Source organism: Nannospalax galili, unplaced genomic scaffold, assembly GCF_000622305.1.
Source record: "Nannospalax galili isolate Female #2095 unplaced genomic scaffold, S.galili_v1.0 scaffold768, whole genome shotgun sequence".
In the NCBI taxonomy this organism is placed as follows: domain Eukaryota; kingdom Metazoa; phylum Chordata; class Mammalia; order Rodentia; family Spalacidae; genus Nannospalax; species Nannospalax galili.
Genome location: NW_008360317.1, coordinates 7,478,529 through 7,496,448, shown reverse-complemented (window position 1 = coordinate 7,496,448; position 17,920 = coordinate 7,478,529). Strand labels below are relative to the sequence as shown.

General features: G+C 44.6%; 1 protein-coding gene across 2 annotated transcripts in view; it reads right to left on the bottom strand.

The window, feature by feature from the left end:
- Nucleotides 1-17,920, bottom strand: part of Flt1 (fms related tyrosine kinase 1) — a 170,510-nt gene that overhangs the window by 8,702 nt on the left and 143,888 nt on the right. For both annotated transcript variants that reach the window (XM_029559611.1, XM_008825054.2), the window contains 7 exons: nt 17,102-17,190; nt 11,534-11,690; nt 11,006-11,103; nt 9,317-9,439; nt 7,617-7,728; nt 5,935-6,034; nt 399-504 (listed from right to left, as the gene is read on the bottom strand). In XM_029559611.1, coding sequence (XP_029415471.1) covers nt 399-504; nt 5,935-6,034; nt 7,617-7,728; nt 9,317-9,439; nt 11,006-11,103; nt 11,534-11,690; nt 17,102-17,190 — 785 coding nt within the window. The remainder of the gene's footprint in view (nt 1-398; nt 505-5,934; nt 6,035-7,616; nt 7,729-9,316; nt 9,440-11,005; nt 11,104-11,533; nt 11,691-17,101; nt 17,191-17,920) is intronic.

Genomic DNA, 17,920 nt, shown 5'->3' with positions numbered 1-17,920 from the left:
CTCTCTCTCTCTCTCTCTCTCTCTCTCTCTCTCTCTCTCTCACTTTAAAAAATGGTGTTCTCCTATTAAAGCTCTTAAAACACAAACAATACCCCACTGGGTACATCCAATTTTCTTATCTTATTTTTTCTAATGATTTTTAAATTTTTACTTTTAATTATGTGTATACATGTGCTTGTACATGTGTGTGCATGTTGAGTGAGTACAGTACCCACACAGGCCAGAAGAGGGTATCAGAGTTCTTAGAGCTGAAATTATAGGCTGTTGTGAGCTACACAACATGGGTGCTGGGAACTGAACTCAGGTCCTCTGCAAGAGTAGTATGCATTCTTAATCACGGAACCATCTTCCCAGCCCAGCCCCAGGCTTTCTGATTTTCTAGATAAATTTAGCTTTACCTGTTGGACATTGGCTTGAAGCAAGTCACCTAGTTTCTCTACAAGTTCTGCAAACCTCGGCCTTTCTTTAGGGTCTTTGTGCCAGCAATCCAACATGATCTGGTAGCTGTTGAACAGAAGCACACAGGAAAAGCTGGAGAACAGTGGTGTTTATACAGATGCCACCCATGTTCCAAGTGAGGGATGTCAGCTTACATTACAAACTATGCTTTTTATAATGTGTGACATGGTTTCATTTGGAAAGGGCAGCGTCTCCAAATCTGAAAACAGTCACAACACCAAACTTAGTAGATTGTGCTGCCCATTCCACTGTCCAGTTGTAACAGTTTGGTTCATGCTGTCTTCTCTGTAAGCTGATGGCTTTTCCACATCCTCACACTGCCTTGGGAAGGTTCTGCAGTGGAGGATGGTGGAAAAGGCACTGGGCACACGACCTATGTAATTTTCCAAACAGAGGTTGGCACACTGGACTTCAGTAGTTTCTTAGGCAGTGTGCAAGTTTCCTGCAGGTGGCTGATTCTTTCTGAAGCAGCGTTTCAAAGCTCCTATTACAAAATGGCCTCTCAGCACTAAGCCAGAAAATACAGGCTGAGCATCTGGGTTGGAAACATCTGTTGCAATATCACAGAGGCCAAATCTTGTCCTCAAGTCCCAACATCAACTGGTTCCTCTGAGGTAAAGATATTGAGCCCCTCTCTTGGTCGTGTCCACTGGGACTAGGGGTCTATGTCAGGGATGCCTGCAAACACTGGGTTAAGATGCTCTTTTGCACTCTTCCTGGGAGGTTTATTTTCATTATCTCTTCTTTTGGGGGAGCCTTTGGAACACAGAGGACTCTGCCTAAGTCAGATCAAAATCTGAATGGGCTAGAACCTTGAAACTAGGTGGGCATTAGCTGCAAGCACCACTCATCCCCACACCCATTACCCAACGCAGGCCTAACACAGAAGCACTCAATAAGGACCTGCTGACAGAACCTCTGCCCTTCCTGTGATTCTTCAGTCATACTGCACTCATTACCTTAGGTGCTGGGAGCCAGATGTGACCAGGGGAACAGCCTGAGGAACTCTGAAAACTGTCCTACCCCACCAACTGCTACATATGTGCTTCCAGTTGCCCCTGCAGCTCCCAGTGTCTCTTCAGGACATCCCTGTTTTGTCTCACAGTCTGCGAGGTGTCTGACAAAGGCAGCTAAGAACACTGGGAGGTTTAAAAGAAGAGAAGAAAATGATACCAGGAGGAAAGCTTTAAAATGACAAGAAAGAAGGCAAAACCAGGAGCAAAATTCATATCGGAATTGATATCAGTGTTCTGAGGACTCTGATAAAAAGCTGGCTTTCATCTTCCAGGCAACAGGTGAAAAGGAAGAGTACTCAGTTCTATGATCCACACAGAGCAGAAGTTAGAAATGAACCAGTTACTTGGAAAAAGTATGTTTGTTCCCAGCACTGAAATCTGAAAGGTCTTGGACATCCCTCCACACCACTACCTAGGTAGTAATAACATCATTGGATTATTTAGTACAGTGTTTTTCAGTGTTAGCTAAAGGCTCAATAACAAAGAATACTATGCAGTAACAGTTCTAAGAGGCAGAGCAATGTGTTCCAGCAACCAGGGTCCCAAGGCTGTCGTTTAACCCAAGGGTATCGTTCCAGGCACCTGGGAGTCTGGGGGCTTCGTATGGTTTTACTTCTTTAAAAGGAAGGTTTCTGATAGGATTCAGGCTCTGCTTTCTGACAAGTATACCTGGCCAGAAGATCTAATCTTTTTGTTGTTACTTCGTTTTGAGACATTGTATTACTATGTAGGCCAAGTGACCTCAAACTCATGGCAATCCTCCTGCCTCAGTCTCTAGAATGCTAGGATTATAGGAATGAAGTCTTTGACTAAGGGGCAGGAGCTCAGAAAGATCACACAAAGGTATGGACTCTCTAATTCACATTTTTGCTCTTGATAAGCCTCTGTGTTGGTCCTTATCCAAACCTGAGGGTTAATGCTTTCCTTAGGAGATTCTGGGGTTCCCTTCACCCCTGCACTTCCTCTTGTGTACTTATTTCACTTGACTCCGGGGGCTATGGTGGATGTGCACTGGTTCCAAGTACTGTGGGAACATTGTGAGTGTGATACTTGAGTCAGGGCATACACTACACTGGGTCTCAACCTTCAGAGACCAAAGACTAAGAGGAACTAAGCATTGATTTTCTTAAATCGCGGTTACCGTCCCTGTTTTCTTGGACACATGTGACATGTGGACACAGCACCCAAAAGTCCTAACTGTCCTTGGCCAGTAGCACCGTGAAGTGATGGCTCAAGGCACTTGGCCTGAGCACTCTCAGGACTGGCCATTCAAACCACCTGGGCTAACATACTGGCAGTCAAAGTTTGGCAGAAATAGCACGAGATGCATAATCTCATAGGATCCTGTACGGATCTTATTTTAAGGTAAGGTCACATATTTTACTAATTTACTGATTTTTGTTTACAGAAGGTGCAAAAACATGCCACACAGACAGGCAACCACTAAATGAAAGTTTGAGCCTGCATCCTCAGGGGCTAGCTGACTTCAACCTTACCACACTCAAATCTTACAGTCTTAGGCTCTATCCCTAGCACTTGGTGGACTCTCAAAGTTGTTTGGAAGAATATCAAATACATACTTAGATGATCTATAAAAGGTGGCACAGCAAAAAAGGAAGGCCACAACCAGCAAACACAAAGGTGCCTGAGCCTAGGGGGTGGGGAGCACATTTCATTCAGCAGAGACCCCAGATTCATCTCTACCAGCACCATCATTGTCATAGCATAGCAGATGGATGAGCGGCCTTCTGGGAGGTGTGACTAGTTGGGTGGTCCCCTCCCCAGTTTCTCTGAGGAACTAGCAGCAGGGACCACCTATGACCACTTGCTGGACTCCTGTGTTCCTGGCTTCTGATTTCTGGATTCCACTCCTTGGCCTACAAGTCCATGCAGACACCAAAGGAAACAGAAAAGCACTCACTGCTTACTCTCTTATCAAAAGGCATCTGATTAAACAGGCTCTGGGCTAGCCACTGACTCAACATTACATTTTCTTCACTAAGTAAAAAGGTTTCCTAAGAGACAGACGTTTGCATCCAAGACAGGCTGCAGGGCCTGTGGGGAGAGTTTACAAGCTATCGCCTTAGTTTTTCTAGATGCTCACCACTGTAGGCCAAGTTCAGGTCACAGATGCCCAGAAAAGCTGCACTGTATTCTCACCCAAGGTCAAAACAGATAAAGAGGTGTCTCTTAATCTCTCATCTCTCACCTGCCTGAGAAAATGACTGATGGTTTGGATCCAGCCTTTTGAGAAAACACTTTACAAAGCCATGTCTTATCTTTTAAATTTCAGAACCACACCTGTGTCTACAGGCTTTTTGGGGTGGTTCAGCTACCTGGAGGAGGCTTATGGAAAGACTTGAAGGTTTAATAACTCCAAAGGAGGCTTGGGTTTTTTTTTGAGGCAGGGTCTCACTATGTAGCTCAGCCTTGCCTCAAACTTATGACCTTCTGTCTCAGCCTTGCCACTGTTGGGATTACAGCATGTGCCTCCACACCTGGCTTTAGAGAATTCTTCAGTCCAAAACTGGAGTGACTTTTGGGCCTCTAGAATTATTCTGAATCAGAATCTAATGAGAGCAGAAAACAGCCCCTGCAGGCAGGATGGTGTGGACTCTGGACTCAGATGGAATTTGCTAACTGATTGGTAATGGGGTCTTGCGCAGATCAAGTTGGATACTAGATGTTGTGTGCCCTGGTTTCGCACTTATTTCACAAGGTTGTTGTGAGTCTTAGATGTATTAACATTGGTTAAAGGTACTTAAAACAGTGCTTACCTCTTGCAAGCACTAACAATACTTAGTTAATAAATATTTAATGTTTTGGTTGTTAGCCTTAGCCTTTAATGGCTGTGCTATCCCCCCAGCCCAGTTAATAAATATTGAATAATAACAACAATGGTTATTACTGTTGGCAATGAGAACTTACTATTCTCAGATCAAATGAAAAGTGGAAGGATATGCTTAATTCAGAGCACATGTGGGCATATCAGAGCATGCCCTTCTGCAAAATATGAAGCATTTGATGCCTCTGGGATATCACTCTCAGGGATTGGGGTCTGTCTCCTCTGCTACTTAGTTGGCAGAAGGTACAGTGCTTCTCACAGTTTTGATATCTGTGAAGTTCAGATTATAGTATCTGCCCTACCTACTTCTCCAGACTGTGGGAAATCTACATGAGATAAATGAGGAAAACACTTAGGAAGGCGTTGAGTATGAAGTCACCTTATTTTAACTCCTGGCATTTCCCCTCTTGCCACATTTAAGTAAGGAATTCAGCAAGTCCAAACCCTCTCTACAGCCTAGGAGGTGGCGAGGCCAATCCAGCTCCCTGAAGAGGACAGCTGTGCAGTGCTGACAGAGTGCCCTGTGTCTTCCCAGCCCTGCCTTCATGCCTGACCTCTCTGTCTTCTCATCCAGTTCGGCTCTAACCTAGCTTTGTCCTGAGATGATGAAGGAAAGAGCCTGCGACCTTGCCCTTTCTCCAAGCCCACACTTCCTTCTGTGTCCTGACTCCTCCCCAAAGGCCAGTCCAGGGCTGACAGGACCTCATTATGTGGGTGGGGTGGGGAGGCTGCCTGCCAGTTCAGGAAAGGTGGCGCCACCTCAGGGAGGCCCAAGTCCTTGTCAGCAGCTCTTCCAAACTGCAAGTGTCATCACATTCCTGCCCAGACCTCAAAGTGCAAACTGTACAAAGTTATAGGAAAGAGTGCCCACAACAGGCAAGCAAACCAGCTGATGGGGAGCATCCCTCGGAGCCTACCTCCTCCTTGGAGGCACATGGGGAGGCACACGGGAGGCACCTCAAGAAGCACATGGTCAAGAGCTCCTCCAGTCAGCTGCCTGCCTAGTCCTAAAGAATTTATTTATAAGTTTTGGGGGACAGGCTCTCATGTAGCCCAGACTAGCCTTGAACTGTGAGATCCTCCTGCCTCTACTTCCTGAGTGCTTAGAATTACAGACTTTTGCCACGAGGCCCGGTTTATACAGTGCTGGGGATGAAACCAGGGCCTTGTGTATGCCAGGTAAGCACTCCATCAACTGAGCTACATCCCTAGCTCTACTCACAGGCCTTTTGTGGAATACAGTGTGCACCACATGTGGGTGAGGACTGGGCCACAGGTCCTGTAGCCTTGACAGGAGGTGGCTTAGTTCACTAGGCTCTGCTTGGATTGCATTCAGTTCCTAGGCACTGTATTCATTCTGCCTGGATTTACACTCAGAAATTGAATTTCTAACTTCGGTTCTCAGCTAAGGGTCATGTCAGTGGGCTGGAGAGGAAATGGGGATGGATCCCTTACAACCACTTCAGGAAAACACTCCCACCACAGCTGAGCTCAATAGGGGCTGAGGACTTGCGTCCCTGAAGACTGAAACTGAAAACAGATCCATGTTCCTTACCCACCCAGGTGCCCTGAGGAGAACACAGTGAATGGGGAAGGAGGAAGCCATGAGCTTACATTTCAGGCGATGCGTACTCAGGGGCCCGCATCCTCATGCCTTCCTTCAGGCGACTGCAGAAGTCCTCATCCATCTGCACTCCTGGGTATGGCGACCCTCCTGCAGGAGACAGTGTGAAAAGACACTCGTGTATAATGGTTTCGTGAGGGGCAGTTCAGTATTTCTCTCATTCCTTCAAAGTGATGTTTTAGCCGAATGCGATGGTGCATGACTGTTATCTTAGTACTTGGGAGAGAGGCTGAGGCAGGGGGATTGTTAGTTTGAGGCCAGTGTGGGCTACATACTGATACTCTTAAAGAACCAAAATAAATAAATAGTAAACAGTGATGCTTAGTAATACATTCCCCGTGATTGAGGCGAATCTCAGTGTCGGAAAAAATGCAGGGGAGCTCAGCAGACTGTTGCTGAGGGCACATCCTTGGCTGGTTGGCGGTCATTCCTGTAGCCATTCCTGCCTGTTTGGTCAGGGGAAAAAGCAATCTGAAGCAGTCCTATCCTGTCCCTACAAACAGCTCTAAGGAAATCCTATCATTAGAAACTCATTGCCTGGGTCAATGACCTCCCCTTGGAAAACCAATGGACTTAGGCTAGGCTACTAGTGGATTACTCCAGTCTCAGTGAAAATGATTTTCATTCTGATGGTACTGGGAATGAGGGATTATGAGAGGTCTGTGGGAGTGTGCCTGGGGCCCCTGGGTAAGGTTGACTGGGATGGATGTGGGCTTCCCCTTGTCCAGAATCTGCAGAGCTGAGGGTGCCAGTGGGGCCTAGGCTGCCTTTGCCAGCCTAACAGCCCCTGTAGCAAATCTTCCTGAGGGGAGCCTGGACTGAGTAGGGTATGTAAGTCCTCCCAGGAAGCTCTATTCATCCCTCCAGCCACCTCTGCATGTGTTTATCTGCATTTTCTGGTGATTCCTGATAGTAGGAAGCAGCTGAGAGACATGCAGTGTTGGCACTGTGTCACTGTGAGGCCACTGTGGCTGCCAAACTGCTTTCAAAGGCTGGAAGCAATGGCGCCTGTCATCGAAAGCAGGGGAATGGATTTTACACATTATAGGAAACCAGGGATGTTACTGGATGATTTTTATTTGCTGTGAAAGACAAATTTTTGGCAAAGTTCAAAGACTGTTGGCTAGATCTCAGGTTTGGGAGGGCTCACACCTTCCGTGTGTGAGCAGATGGGGCTCTATGCACGTTTCTAAACACCTACAGTGAATGGCTCTATAGGAAGAACAAACCTAACCAGTGGTCTTTTGCTTGTCTGCATAGATCAGTGTGCAGGGCCATGCCAATATCAGAGGTACAAGATCAAGGTCAGCTGCCTCTAGCAAAGTCTTCTTTCCTGAGAAGAAATTCTGAGGGGCAAAAGACCAAAGAGGGAAGGAGTGAAGGCATATGATCTGGATGTATGAGAAACTGGAGAAGGCAAAGGACAGACAAGCAGCCTCGTCTTTAGATTTTCTGCTGTCTGACACTGTTGATGGCTGTAAACCAGTTTCTACAGTGTAAGGCTTACATCCACCATTGCTCATCTACAGGCCTTTTGGACTCTGGCCTCCATCTGGGTTTGTAGTGTGTTCAAGTACTGACTTCAAGGTTGGGGGAATCCATGGGATGCTCCAAAGAGGACACAGACATTTACTTCTGGGCTACTCCATTCCCCTCTCTCCTGCACATTTACCTAGGGAGAAGATTTCCCACAGCAACACTCCATAAGACCACACATCGCTCTTAGTGCTATAGATCTTGTCGAAGATGGATTCAGGAGCCATCCATTTTAGAGGAAGTCGAGTCTGGAAAAGAACAGGGGGACTTTGAACAAAAGGCATGAAAATAAAGCAACATTCAAACCCCAAACATCAGGGTCCAGGGGTCCCCTCCCACTTAGCACTGGTCCAAAACCATATTCCAGAGCAGCTAGGCTTCCAAACTCAGAGAAGGCTTTAGAACATGTGACATATTGCTGAAAGTGCCCTAGAAGCTACCCTCTTCTTCTGGAGATAGATAATCTCCTCTGCTGCACCCAGCAGGTCCTGATTTCATGGCTCTGAAAGAAGTTGTCTTCTTGTGGTCTCCTTCCCCTTCCACAGGGACACTGGGGGGCTTAGTAATGAGTAATCTGAATTAGGAAGCACCCTGAAAATTGATAACAATTCTATGAATTTTTCCTAAGAAGGAAGATTTTGAAAGTAATTCCTATGCAAAATAACAGGATTTTAAGTCACTGAATTGGGACTGGGATGTGGCTCAGGGGTGGAGTGCATGCCCTGGCTTTGATTTTTATTCAATCTCCCACATTGCTCTCCCCTAAAGTCAAGGAATGGTAAGGGAAAAGGCCAGGGAGAGAAGAAAGTGATCTGCACTGAAGCATTTTGTATTTAGGAGAATATATGGCTTTGGGAGTTGAGTTGATGGGGGTTAGCAAGCCTGGGACAATGGAGAGACAAAGAGGTGACAAAGACTGGGGAGGGGCACAGAGATGCTGAGACAGTGACAGTGAAGACCAAAAGCACTGAGGGTCAAACCGACACACAGGCAGATACCAGCGCCACCCATGGAAAGTTTGCCTTTTACCATTTTAGAAAAAAGGAACTAAACAGCGGGTGTGAAAAGTGTGGTCTAGGGCAGTTGTGTTCATGCAACATGGTCTGGAAACTTGTTGGAAATGCTGATTTCCCAGGCCCCATCTAGAACTTACTACACCAGGAGGTCTGGGGTGGGGATAGCCAGCTGTGGTTCAGCAAGATCATGGTTGTGCTCCCTACAATCTGAATATCTGCTGTAGAGCAATCATAACAGCCCAGACCCCAGCTGAAGCCCACCTGGCAGAGGCTGGACAAAGGAAAGTACAGAAAGTCACCCATGAAGTGACAAATAACACCATGTTCAAAAAACAAATGAGGAGGAAAGGCCAGTGTGAGCCAGCAGGGAGATGGGTCCCCTGGAAGGCATCCAGGGAGGTAAGTCGTTTCCTCCCTCCATTCTTTTGGGAAATACAGACACCTGCTGGATAAATCATCTAGGTTTATCTGAGGGGAAGAGGCCAGGCTGTTCTTTTTGGGTAGGACATGGAACGCCCAGAGGAGTGGTAGGCAGGGACTGATGAGGTCTTGCAAGGCCCACCCAGCACATTACTCAGATTAGTAAATCACAGGGCTATGCTGCCCAAACAGCAGGTACCAAGCCAGGCATCAGAAACAACCAGAAGATTCTGGCACAAAAGTTCCCTGGTAAACAGCTCTTCCAGATTGCTTGTCTTCAGAGATGCACATGAGAATTTTTGGAGACTACTGCCTGGGAAGTGTAAATATTTACTAAGGGCTTTGGTCTGTGGTCCAAGAACGACAGGGTGTAAATGAATCAAATACCCAGCTAACTTACATCTCCTTTTCTCACATAATCGGGGTTCTTATAAATATCCCGGGCCAGACCAAAATCACAAATCTTCACCACATTGTTCTCAGATAAAAGAATGTTTCGAGCTGCCAGGTCTCGATGAATGCACTATAATAAAACAGTTGCATAATTAATACACTTCCTTAACCAAACGTTGCTTGATTTCCTGCATCCCCTCAAGTGTCATTTTTCTTTTTTTTTTTTTAATAAAAAAGGATGTGTATGTTTGGTGTGTGTGTGTGTGTGTGTAAAGGAAAACTTGTACAAGTCGGTTCTCTCCTCCCACCATCATGTGGGGGTTCCAGGGATCGAACTCAGATCATCAGGTTTGGCAGTAAGTACCCTTACCTGCTAAGGCATCTCACCAGACCTAGTGCTATTAATTGCAATTTGAAGACCCATTTCACATATGGTAAAGGAAGGAACTCTCAGCACACACTATGTTACCATAAATGGTGTGCTTTTGCATAAAGATAGGGTTCTTGAGGCCCCAAAGATGCTCTGCAGGGAGCATCCTGGTCAACCCCACTGGCAGTATAAATTTTGCCAGGGAGCAAAACTTCCCCATCATCATTTAGCTCAAACCTTTAGGAGCTCTGGATTAGTGTGGTTTATTCTGTTTGTTGCTCTTGTTTTTGAGACAGGATCTTGTTGTGTAGTGTAGATTGGTGTCTGGAACTCACTGTGTAACCCTGGCTGACATAGAACTAGGGCTCCTTCTGCCCCAGGCTCCCTCATGCTGCGATTACAGCAAGGGCTTGGCCTGAGCTGAGGTTTTGTGGGACGCTCTGGGTAAACATACTGAAGGCAGCTTTTCTGTGAAGCTTGGACAGTTTGGGAAAGTGCCAGAGGGCATTGCAGGAAATAGTGCTGGGTTTGTGCAGTCCAGACCCCTGTGAGGATCTTCTACCCACTGGGGCCCACTGGGGCTTATTCACATACCTCTTCATATCAGGGCACGTTAAGGGCACTGAGGTGACATCTGTTCTACAGTTAACAGTTAAGGACATACATATAGGCAAATACTAGGAAAAATGAATTTACAGCAAAGGCATGTGTTTGGGCCTTGCAAAGAAGAAAAATAGCAGAATGAATTTTCAAAAATTTTACCATAAAGTAATGATAGATATTGGAGGACATAAAAGCATTTAACCTGATTTAAATAATGCACAACATATACATGTATTGAAACCTGATATCATACCACATTAATGTATAAATCTGTATGTCTTTATGCATTAGCTAAAAATAAAAACAAAAGTAAGAAATTGGGAGGAAAAACGAAAGACAAATATTGTGTTTTTTCTCATATGCAGAATCTAAATTTAACAACATATGTAAAAATGAAATTTAGGGGTTGGAGAAATGGCTCAGTGGTTAAGAGCACTGACTGCAGAGGACCCGAGTTTAGTTCCCAGTACCCACACGGCAGTTAATAACCATTTGTAACTCCAGTTTCAGGAGATCTGACACCCTCTTTTGGCCTCTGTGGGCATTTCACACATGTGGTACACCTACATACATACAGGCAAAACAATCATACAGATAAAATAAAAATAAATAAAACTTGAAAAAAAAATTTAAAATGAAAAAAAAAAAAAACCCTAATGTCTCTTTCTGATTAAGAAAGTTAAAGAAAACAGAAATACTAAATACCAAAGAAAACAGAAATACCTTCCTGGAAGACAAAAACTCCATGCCTCTGGCCACTTGAAAACTGTAGGAGATCAGATCTTCCATGGTGAGAGGCTGCTTGTAGAACTCATCAGAATCTGCCAAGCATTAGAACCGGGATTGTCTGTTAAGGTACTTGTTATTACACCAAATCCCAGTTTATTAGAACAATGTTAGCAAAACATAAAATGAACCAACAAGGGCGTCAGAGTTCATTTGCAAGGGCATTTGAGTCTCAACATGAATATCAGAGATTTTTCCAGGCCTCTGGCCTTTTGGGTTTGAGGGTGGGAGGATGGGGTGACTCTCCATAAGACAGATAGGCCCCAGTGGAGAGAAGTGCACAGTTCCTGTCAAAATTAGTAACTCTGTAAATAATCTTTATTTAAATCTAATCTCCTCAGAACATTACCCTCCGAATCTCCCACAGATGTTTATTAGGGCGATAAATAAGAAAAAAATGTCAGAGATGCACAGTATGCAGTAAAAATACCCCAGACTGGAGGGCAGGAAGTAATTAATACCTACCCTCCTCTTCTTCAGCATCGCTTACACTTTTATCTTCCTGAAACCCAGAGCTTGCAAAGCTCTCACTGCTGGTGACACTGTCTAGTCTGGGTTTCTTGTCCTGCTCTAGGCCTGGCTCCAGGTTTTCTTTCTTGGACTCCATATGTAATGCTGCATCCTTAGAATAAATCAAGAAACACAGAGGAGTCAAAGGGGCTCCAGCACAGTGAAGGTCACAGCACCAGTCAGAGACGTCACTGCACAGGATGGGCACTGAATGGACACTGGAATCCAGATTCTGGCCACTTCTGGGGGTGTAGAATCTCTTCTGCTCTTGCCTGGGTTTCTAGAAGTCATCTTAGATCAACCAAATGAAGCTTCCTAGCAGCTGATAAGCACTGAGCAATTACTCCATGCAAGTTAGTGTATATTTTCTCAAATTTCCCAACAGTTTTATGGAACAATTCTTTTTAATTTATTCAACTTTTTTTATTTATAGTTTTTTTTGTGGGTATTCCATACAGAACATCCCAAACAATCTTATTCATCTTTATACCCACATCACAAATGGCACCCTCCCATAGCCTCCCCACAACCTCCACTGGAGCCCGTATACTCTGTCATCCCTGTTCCTGTCCACTGTGTTATCAGTGCCCCCAGCTGTTACCCAGTGCAAGTCCATCCACTGAGTCTAGTCAGCCTATCTAGAGTATGGAACAATTCTTGTACATAGAGAAACAGGTTCAGAAAACTTAAAGCCACAGCTACTAGTTGGCAAAGGCTGAACCGGAGTTTGGCAAACTCTCAAGTCTGAACTCTTCACTACTTTTCCATAGCACGTGCCATCTTGTGAATGATGATGTAGATCATCATGATCCTCACTCAGATAATATGTCCTTTGTAACCCCCATGGAAGTTATAAGAGAAGGCTCTAGTCACAGTTTCTTTGGTTTCTTGGAGAAGGGGACATGCACATTTTTCTTTGTTTCCCTGTCATTCAAGTCAAGGATACAGGTTGATCCTAACAAGAGCAGCAAAGACCTGTTCATCCTGGTCTGCCGTCTGAGTCTTTTCCTTCTCTTTATAGTTCTCTAGCTCTTCCACTAATCCTGCCATCTTGGGTGAATCCCCTTATTTTTCTGGGTTTCATTTCCTCCTCTAAAAAGCACTATCCTACATTTTATGACTTATAGGAAAGGAGTTATATTTTCCAGTGTCCATGTGGCATAAGAAAGATTTCAATTAGCTTCAATAATTCATTAGCAGTTATGACACTAGACACTCAGCAAGGTCAGCGGCTTTAGGACTGGGCTGTGCAGTCGTGTATGCACCCACATACACAGCCTGTATTCTGCTCAATGGTAATACTGAGACTGGCTGAGAGGGACTGCCATTCAGCTATAGCCACTCTAGGATTAATCAGCCTCCTTTGAGTTTTTGAAAAATGTCACAAAGCAGGAGTGATCAGTCCATCCACTGGAGGGCACAGTGGAGCAAGAAGAGGACACTGAGTTTGGGAAGGACAGCCCAAAGAGACCCTTTAAGAGTATAGCTTCAAAGCTGCCTGCATGCAGAAAAGAGACCATCCTGGGAACACACCCTCCCAAAACACTCCCGCCTGCTAAGACTATGGGGAGTTTTGCTGCCTTAGCTCTTCCTGAATCCTGCTTAGCAGTTCAGAACTTGCCAAACACCTTTCCCTGAGATCAGGTAAAAAAAGACCAAACCAAACCAAACAAAACACAAAACAAAACCAAAACAACCAAAAAGGATGTCACTTTTCTCTCCATGGGCAGTTAGATTTGGTTCTGCTCACTTGGGAAGTAGAATTTTATTTTCTGCAAGGCAGTCCCCGCCACAGAAGGCAGCAGGAAACTTGAAGCCTCTTTCCCCAAACCCCCATGTTGGGGGAGGAGAGCAGTGGGGTCACTCCTCCCTGGATTCACTCACAGGCTCACCCACCCTTCAGTCAATTCAGCTCCTGTGGGCACTCTCTCTAGACAGCCTTCTTTCTCACACCTCCCAGAAGCCACAGTCTGGAACCTGTGTCCAAGTTAGCATATCCTTCTTCCGGCCCCTAATCAACAGCTTTGCATATTGGCAACTCTCTATTAGACAAATGTTAATTTACTGGACTTTTGGGACCTGGCAGAACAGCAAATTTATTACAAATAATATCTAACTATCTTGATTAAATTTATTTGGAAAATAACATGACCTATCTTCAATTTATTCTTTTGGGCTTTTCCTTCTCTTCTCTTTATATTCCTTTTGGTTCCAAATGGACAGATAGCTGTGGGTTTTCCATGAAAACACAGCTCCACCAAGTAGCACAGGGAGGCAAATCATTAAATATAGCTGGAGAAGGAAGCAAGCTCTTCAAAACAAAAGACGCACAAACCCAAATGTTCCATCCTGCCAAGTCCCTGGGGTGTTCTGTGGGCTTAGCTCTTCCTGAGCCCAGTCCAGGACTTCAGGACCGACAGGAATCTGTGCTGCCCTCAGCCCAGGGCAATACTGTCCCCACTTACCTAGTGGGGTACACAGGAAAATCTCTGAAAGGAGAATGATGTGAACTTGGTCTTTTTCTCAAATTTGAGATAACTGTGTCCTTAAACTAATTTCTTTATTAAGCTATTATTTATTTATTTGTGTATATCTGTGTTCATGCATGCTTGCGGAGGTCAGAGAATAACTTACTGGAGTTGGTTTTTTCTTCCCACCATGTGGGTTCCAGAGATCCAACTCAGGTTGTAAGGCTTAGCAACAAGTGCATTTACCCACTGAGCCATCTCACAACCCATCAACTATTTTTTTTTTTTTTTTACTTCTTTGGGCACCTATATAATCTGAGAGTGTGGAATAGCTTTAAGAGTTCAATTATTAGCTTATTTAAAATGGGGAAATAAGTTCTTGTCAGTCTGGTAGAGCACCAGTGTCTGATAAATATTATAGTCTGGAGATGAAAGAATGAGCCAGCTGCCCAATGTTCCATTTTTTGAAAGTCTCACTGTATTTTCCAGGCTGATGTCTTGGGTTCAGTTAAGCCCCCCATCTCAGCCTCCAGAGTAGCTAGGATTCCAGGCACATGCCACATGTCTGATTTGTGTATGAAGACTCTTACCCATGTGCCAGAAATGGGCATCATTCTTGGATGTCTGAAAATTCATCCACCATGTAGATTAGTTGCATTACTTTGAATTCAACCAAGCCCTGTTCTCTCTGTCTCTGTCTCTATTCTCTATCTCCAGTGCTGGGGATGGAACCCAGGACCTCACACCTGCTAGATAAGAGCTCTCTCACTGAGCCTCACCCTATCGTCATATCCCAGTGGGTCAAAGATGATAATGACACTATCAAGAGCTTAACTGAGAGTTTCATTTTCCCAACAAGCCCATCAGTTGGGTTCTATTACTAGATGCATTTAAAACATGAAGGAATCGAAACATAGAGAGACTGAGTAACTTGCTCAAGGCCCAGATTTTATGAGTGGAGACACAGGATTTAAACCTAGAGAGTCTGAGAACATAACTAACCTTTGCCTTGTCTCTGGTCAATATTTCTTTGGAGGCTTGTTTATCCTCAGATCTTGGCCCCAAGGTTTCTCTCTCTCTCTCTCTCTCTCTCTCTCTCTCTCTCTCTCTCTCTCTTGTCTGTGTTGTTAAAGATGAAACTCAGGGCTGTGTTCCAGGTAGGCGAGTGTTCTTCCACTGAGCTGAAGCCCTAGTCCTGGGATGTTCCTTTTGTTATATTACCTATCTTTTGTTTAGTACATAAGAGTTGATGCTGCGTGAGTTGATGACATGGATGGTGAAGGTGTCTAGAAATGGAAATAAGAGGGGCTATGGAGATGAGTCCATGGGTAAGAACACTTGCTGTGCAAGCAAGAAGACCTGAGTTTGAATCTCCAGCACCCATACAAGAAATGGGACATGGCTGTGCATGGGGAGTAGAAACAGTAGGGTCATTGGAGCTTGCTGCCTACAAGCTCAGCTCTTGTTTCAATGAAAGATTGTGTTTCAAGGGAATAAAGGAAGAGAGTGATAGAGCACGACACTCAACATCTTCCTTTGGCCTCATGTACATGCATGATCATACACCACACACATATGTACACCACACACAGATAAATAAATAAATAAAAATAAGTAGAAGCAGGAAATAGAGCAACAAGAAGAAAACAGCAATTTCTAGCTCGGCCTCTCATTGGTCTGCTGGTGACTATACAAACTGTTCAGCTGATTGTGTCCTTAAATTTCTATAACAAATGAAGGTAAGTATATTTGCTGCTATCTTCCTTTAAGAAACAAGTAACTGGGACTGGAGAAGTAGCTCAGCTGTTAAGAGCACTGACTGCTCTTGCAGAAGACCTGGGTTTGATTCCCAGTACCCACATGGTGGCTAAGTACCATCCTTAACTCCAGTTCCAGAGGAATCTGACGCCCTCTTCTGACCTCAGCAGCATTGTACAACACAGGTGTACTCACGTGTGCAGGCAATACACTTGTCCACATTTAAAAAAAGAAAGAATGGGGCTTGAGAGATGGCTCAGTGGTTAAGAACACTGGTTGTTCTTGCAGAAGACCCAGGTTCGAATTCCAGCACCCACATGGCAGCTAACAACTGCCCATAACTCCAGTCCCAGGGGATCTGACAGCCTCTTCTGACCTCCGCAGGCATTGCATGACACGGGTGCACTTACCTACATGCAGGCAATACACATAATCACATAAAATAAAAATAATAAATACAATTTAAAAAAAAAAGAAAAGAAAGAAAGAAAGAAGTAAGTAGCTTTGGGCTGGGTTCAGTGAGTAAATTGCTTCTTGTGAAAACCTGAGGACCTGAGTTCAGATCCCAAGCACTGACATAACATGTGGCCCTGTAACCCTAGCACTGGGGTGAGCGGAGACAGGTGGATCCCAGGGGCTTACTGGCAAACCAATCTAGCCAAAATGGTGAGCTTCAAGTTCACTGGGAGATCTTGTCTCAGACTATGAGGTAGAGAAGTGGTTGAGGAAGACATCCACATATCAACTTCTGGTTTCTCATGTGCCTACATGGGTGAGTGCACCTGCACATATTCACACACTAAACACCCCCCCCGACACACAAAGTGACTTGTGCAAGTTTTCATATAGATGAAAACTTTCATAAATATAACAATATTTATGGAAGATCTACCTATCTAGCATCTATCTGAGAAATAGAATTAAAAAGATGATTTGTTAAGTAAATGAGTAGATGAACAGTAAATCTACCCCTAATCACTACCTCTACATACACTGGGATCAAGAGATTCTCTGCGCTGTCCACAAAGGAGTCTGACAGATTGGCATTGAAGAAAAATATGGACACAGGAAAACAGCAGAAACTGAGATTTAAGTCAAATAATTAATAGTACCAGATTGAGCCAGGCATGGTAGCTAATGTACACCTAGAATTTCAGCACTTGGGAGAAGAATCAGGCTACATAGCAAAACCTTGGCTAAAAAGAAAGAGAAAGAAGAAAGATAAGAAGTATGTTTGCCAAGTCTATATAGAAACCCATTGCTGCCTTTAAAAATGACTGTATCTTTAAATTCTTACCTTGTTGAGAAAGAATAAATCACGTTTGCTCTTGAGGTAGTTGGAAAGATTTCCATATTTGCAGTATTCAACAATCACCATCAGAGGCCCTGTAGCCAAAACAGTACGTTCTCAGTCATACCAAGTCAGGCAGTGATATGACAGCTTTCATCTAGCCTGAGAAACCTCAGACTAACCTGCTTTTATGTTTGTAGGACCTGGGAATGCAGCTAGAAGGAGAGGCCACGGACATGGGTATAAAGATGCAACAGAAATAGGAATATACATTGTGAAATGTACGATAGAAATAGAAAATGATGGTAGGTGGCTGGAGGGCAGCGCAAGGGAAACAGAAGGATGAAAAAGAAGAGGGAGAAGGAAAGGACTAAATTTCAGAGGAGTGACAGTGTCTGGGCACGCAGCTCAGTGCTAGAGCACTGGCCTAGTACATGTAGAGGCCATAAATTCAATCCCCAGCAACAGTAGAAAACAGAAGAAAGGAGAGGAGATGCAAAAAGTTGGCTCCCTCTGGCCCTTAGCCAGACCCTGGTGAGAGAGGATTCTGGTGACTGTCGTACCAGCCCCTGAATTCAGTGGCTGCTTCCTCCCTCAGGACAGAAAACATCCTGACTCTCTTCAGCAACAGAGGTATCTGGAGATGTCTGTACAAGGTTTGCCTTTGGGCTTGATCGAGAGGCTGTAGAGAAGAGGCAGGCAGCCTTGCAAAGTACCAAATGATAAATATGTTAGGCTTTGCAGGCCAACCAACTTGGCCTGCCTTTGTAACCTGTAAACAGCCCTCACTAACAGAACCAAGAATTTGACCCTCTTCCAATAAAG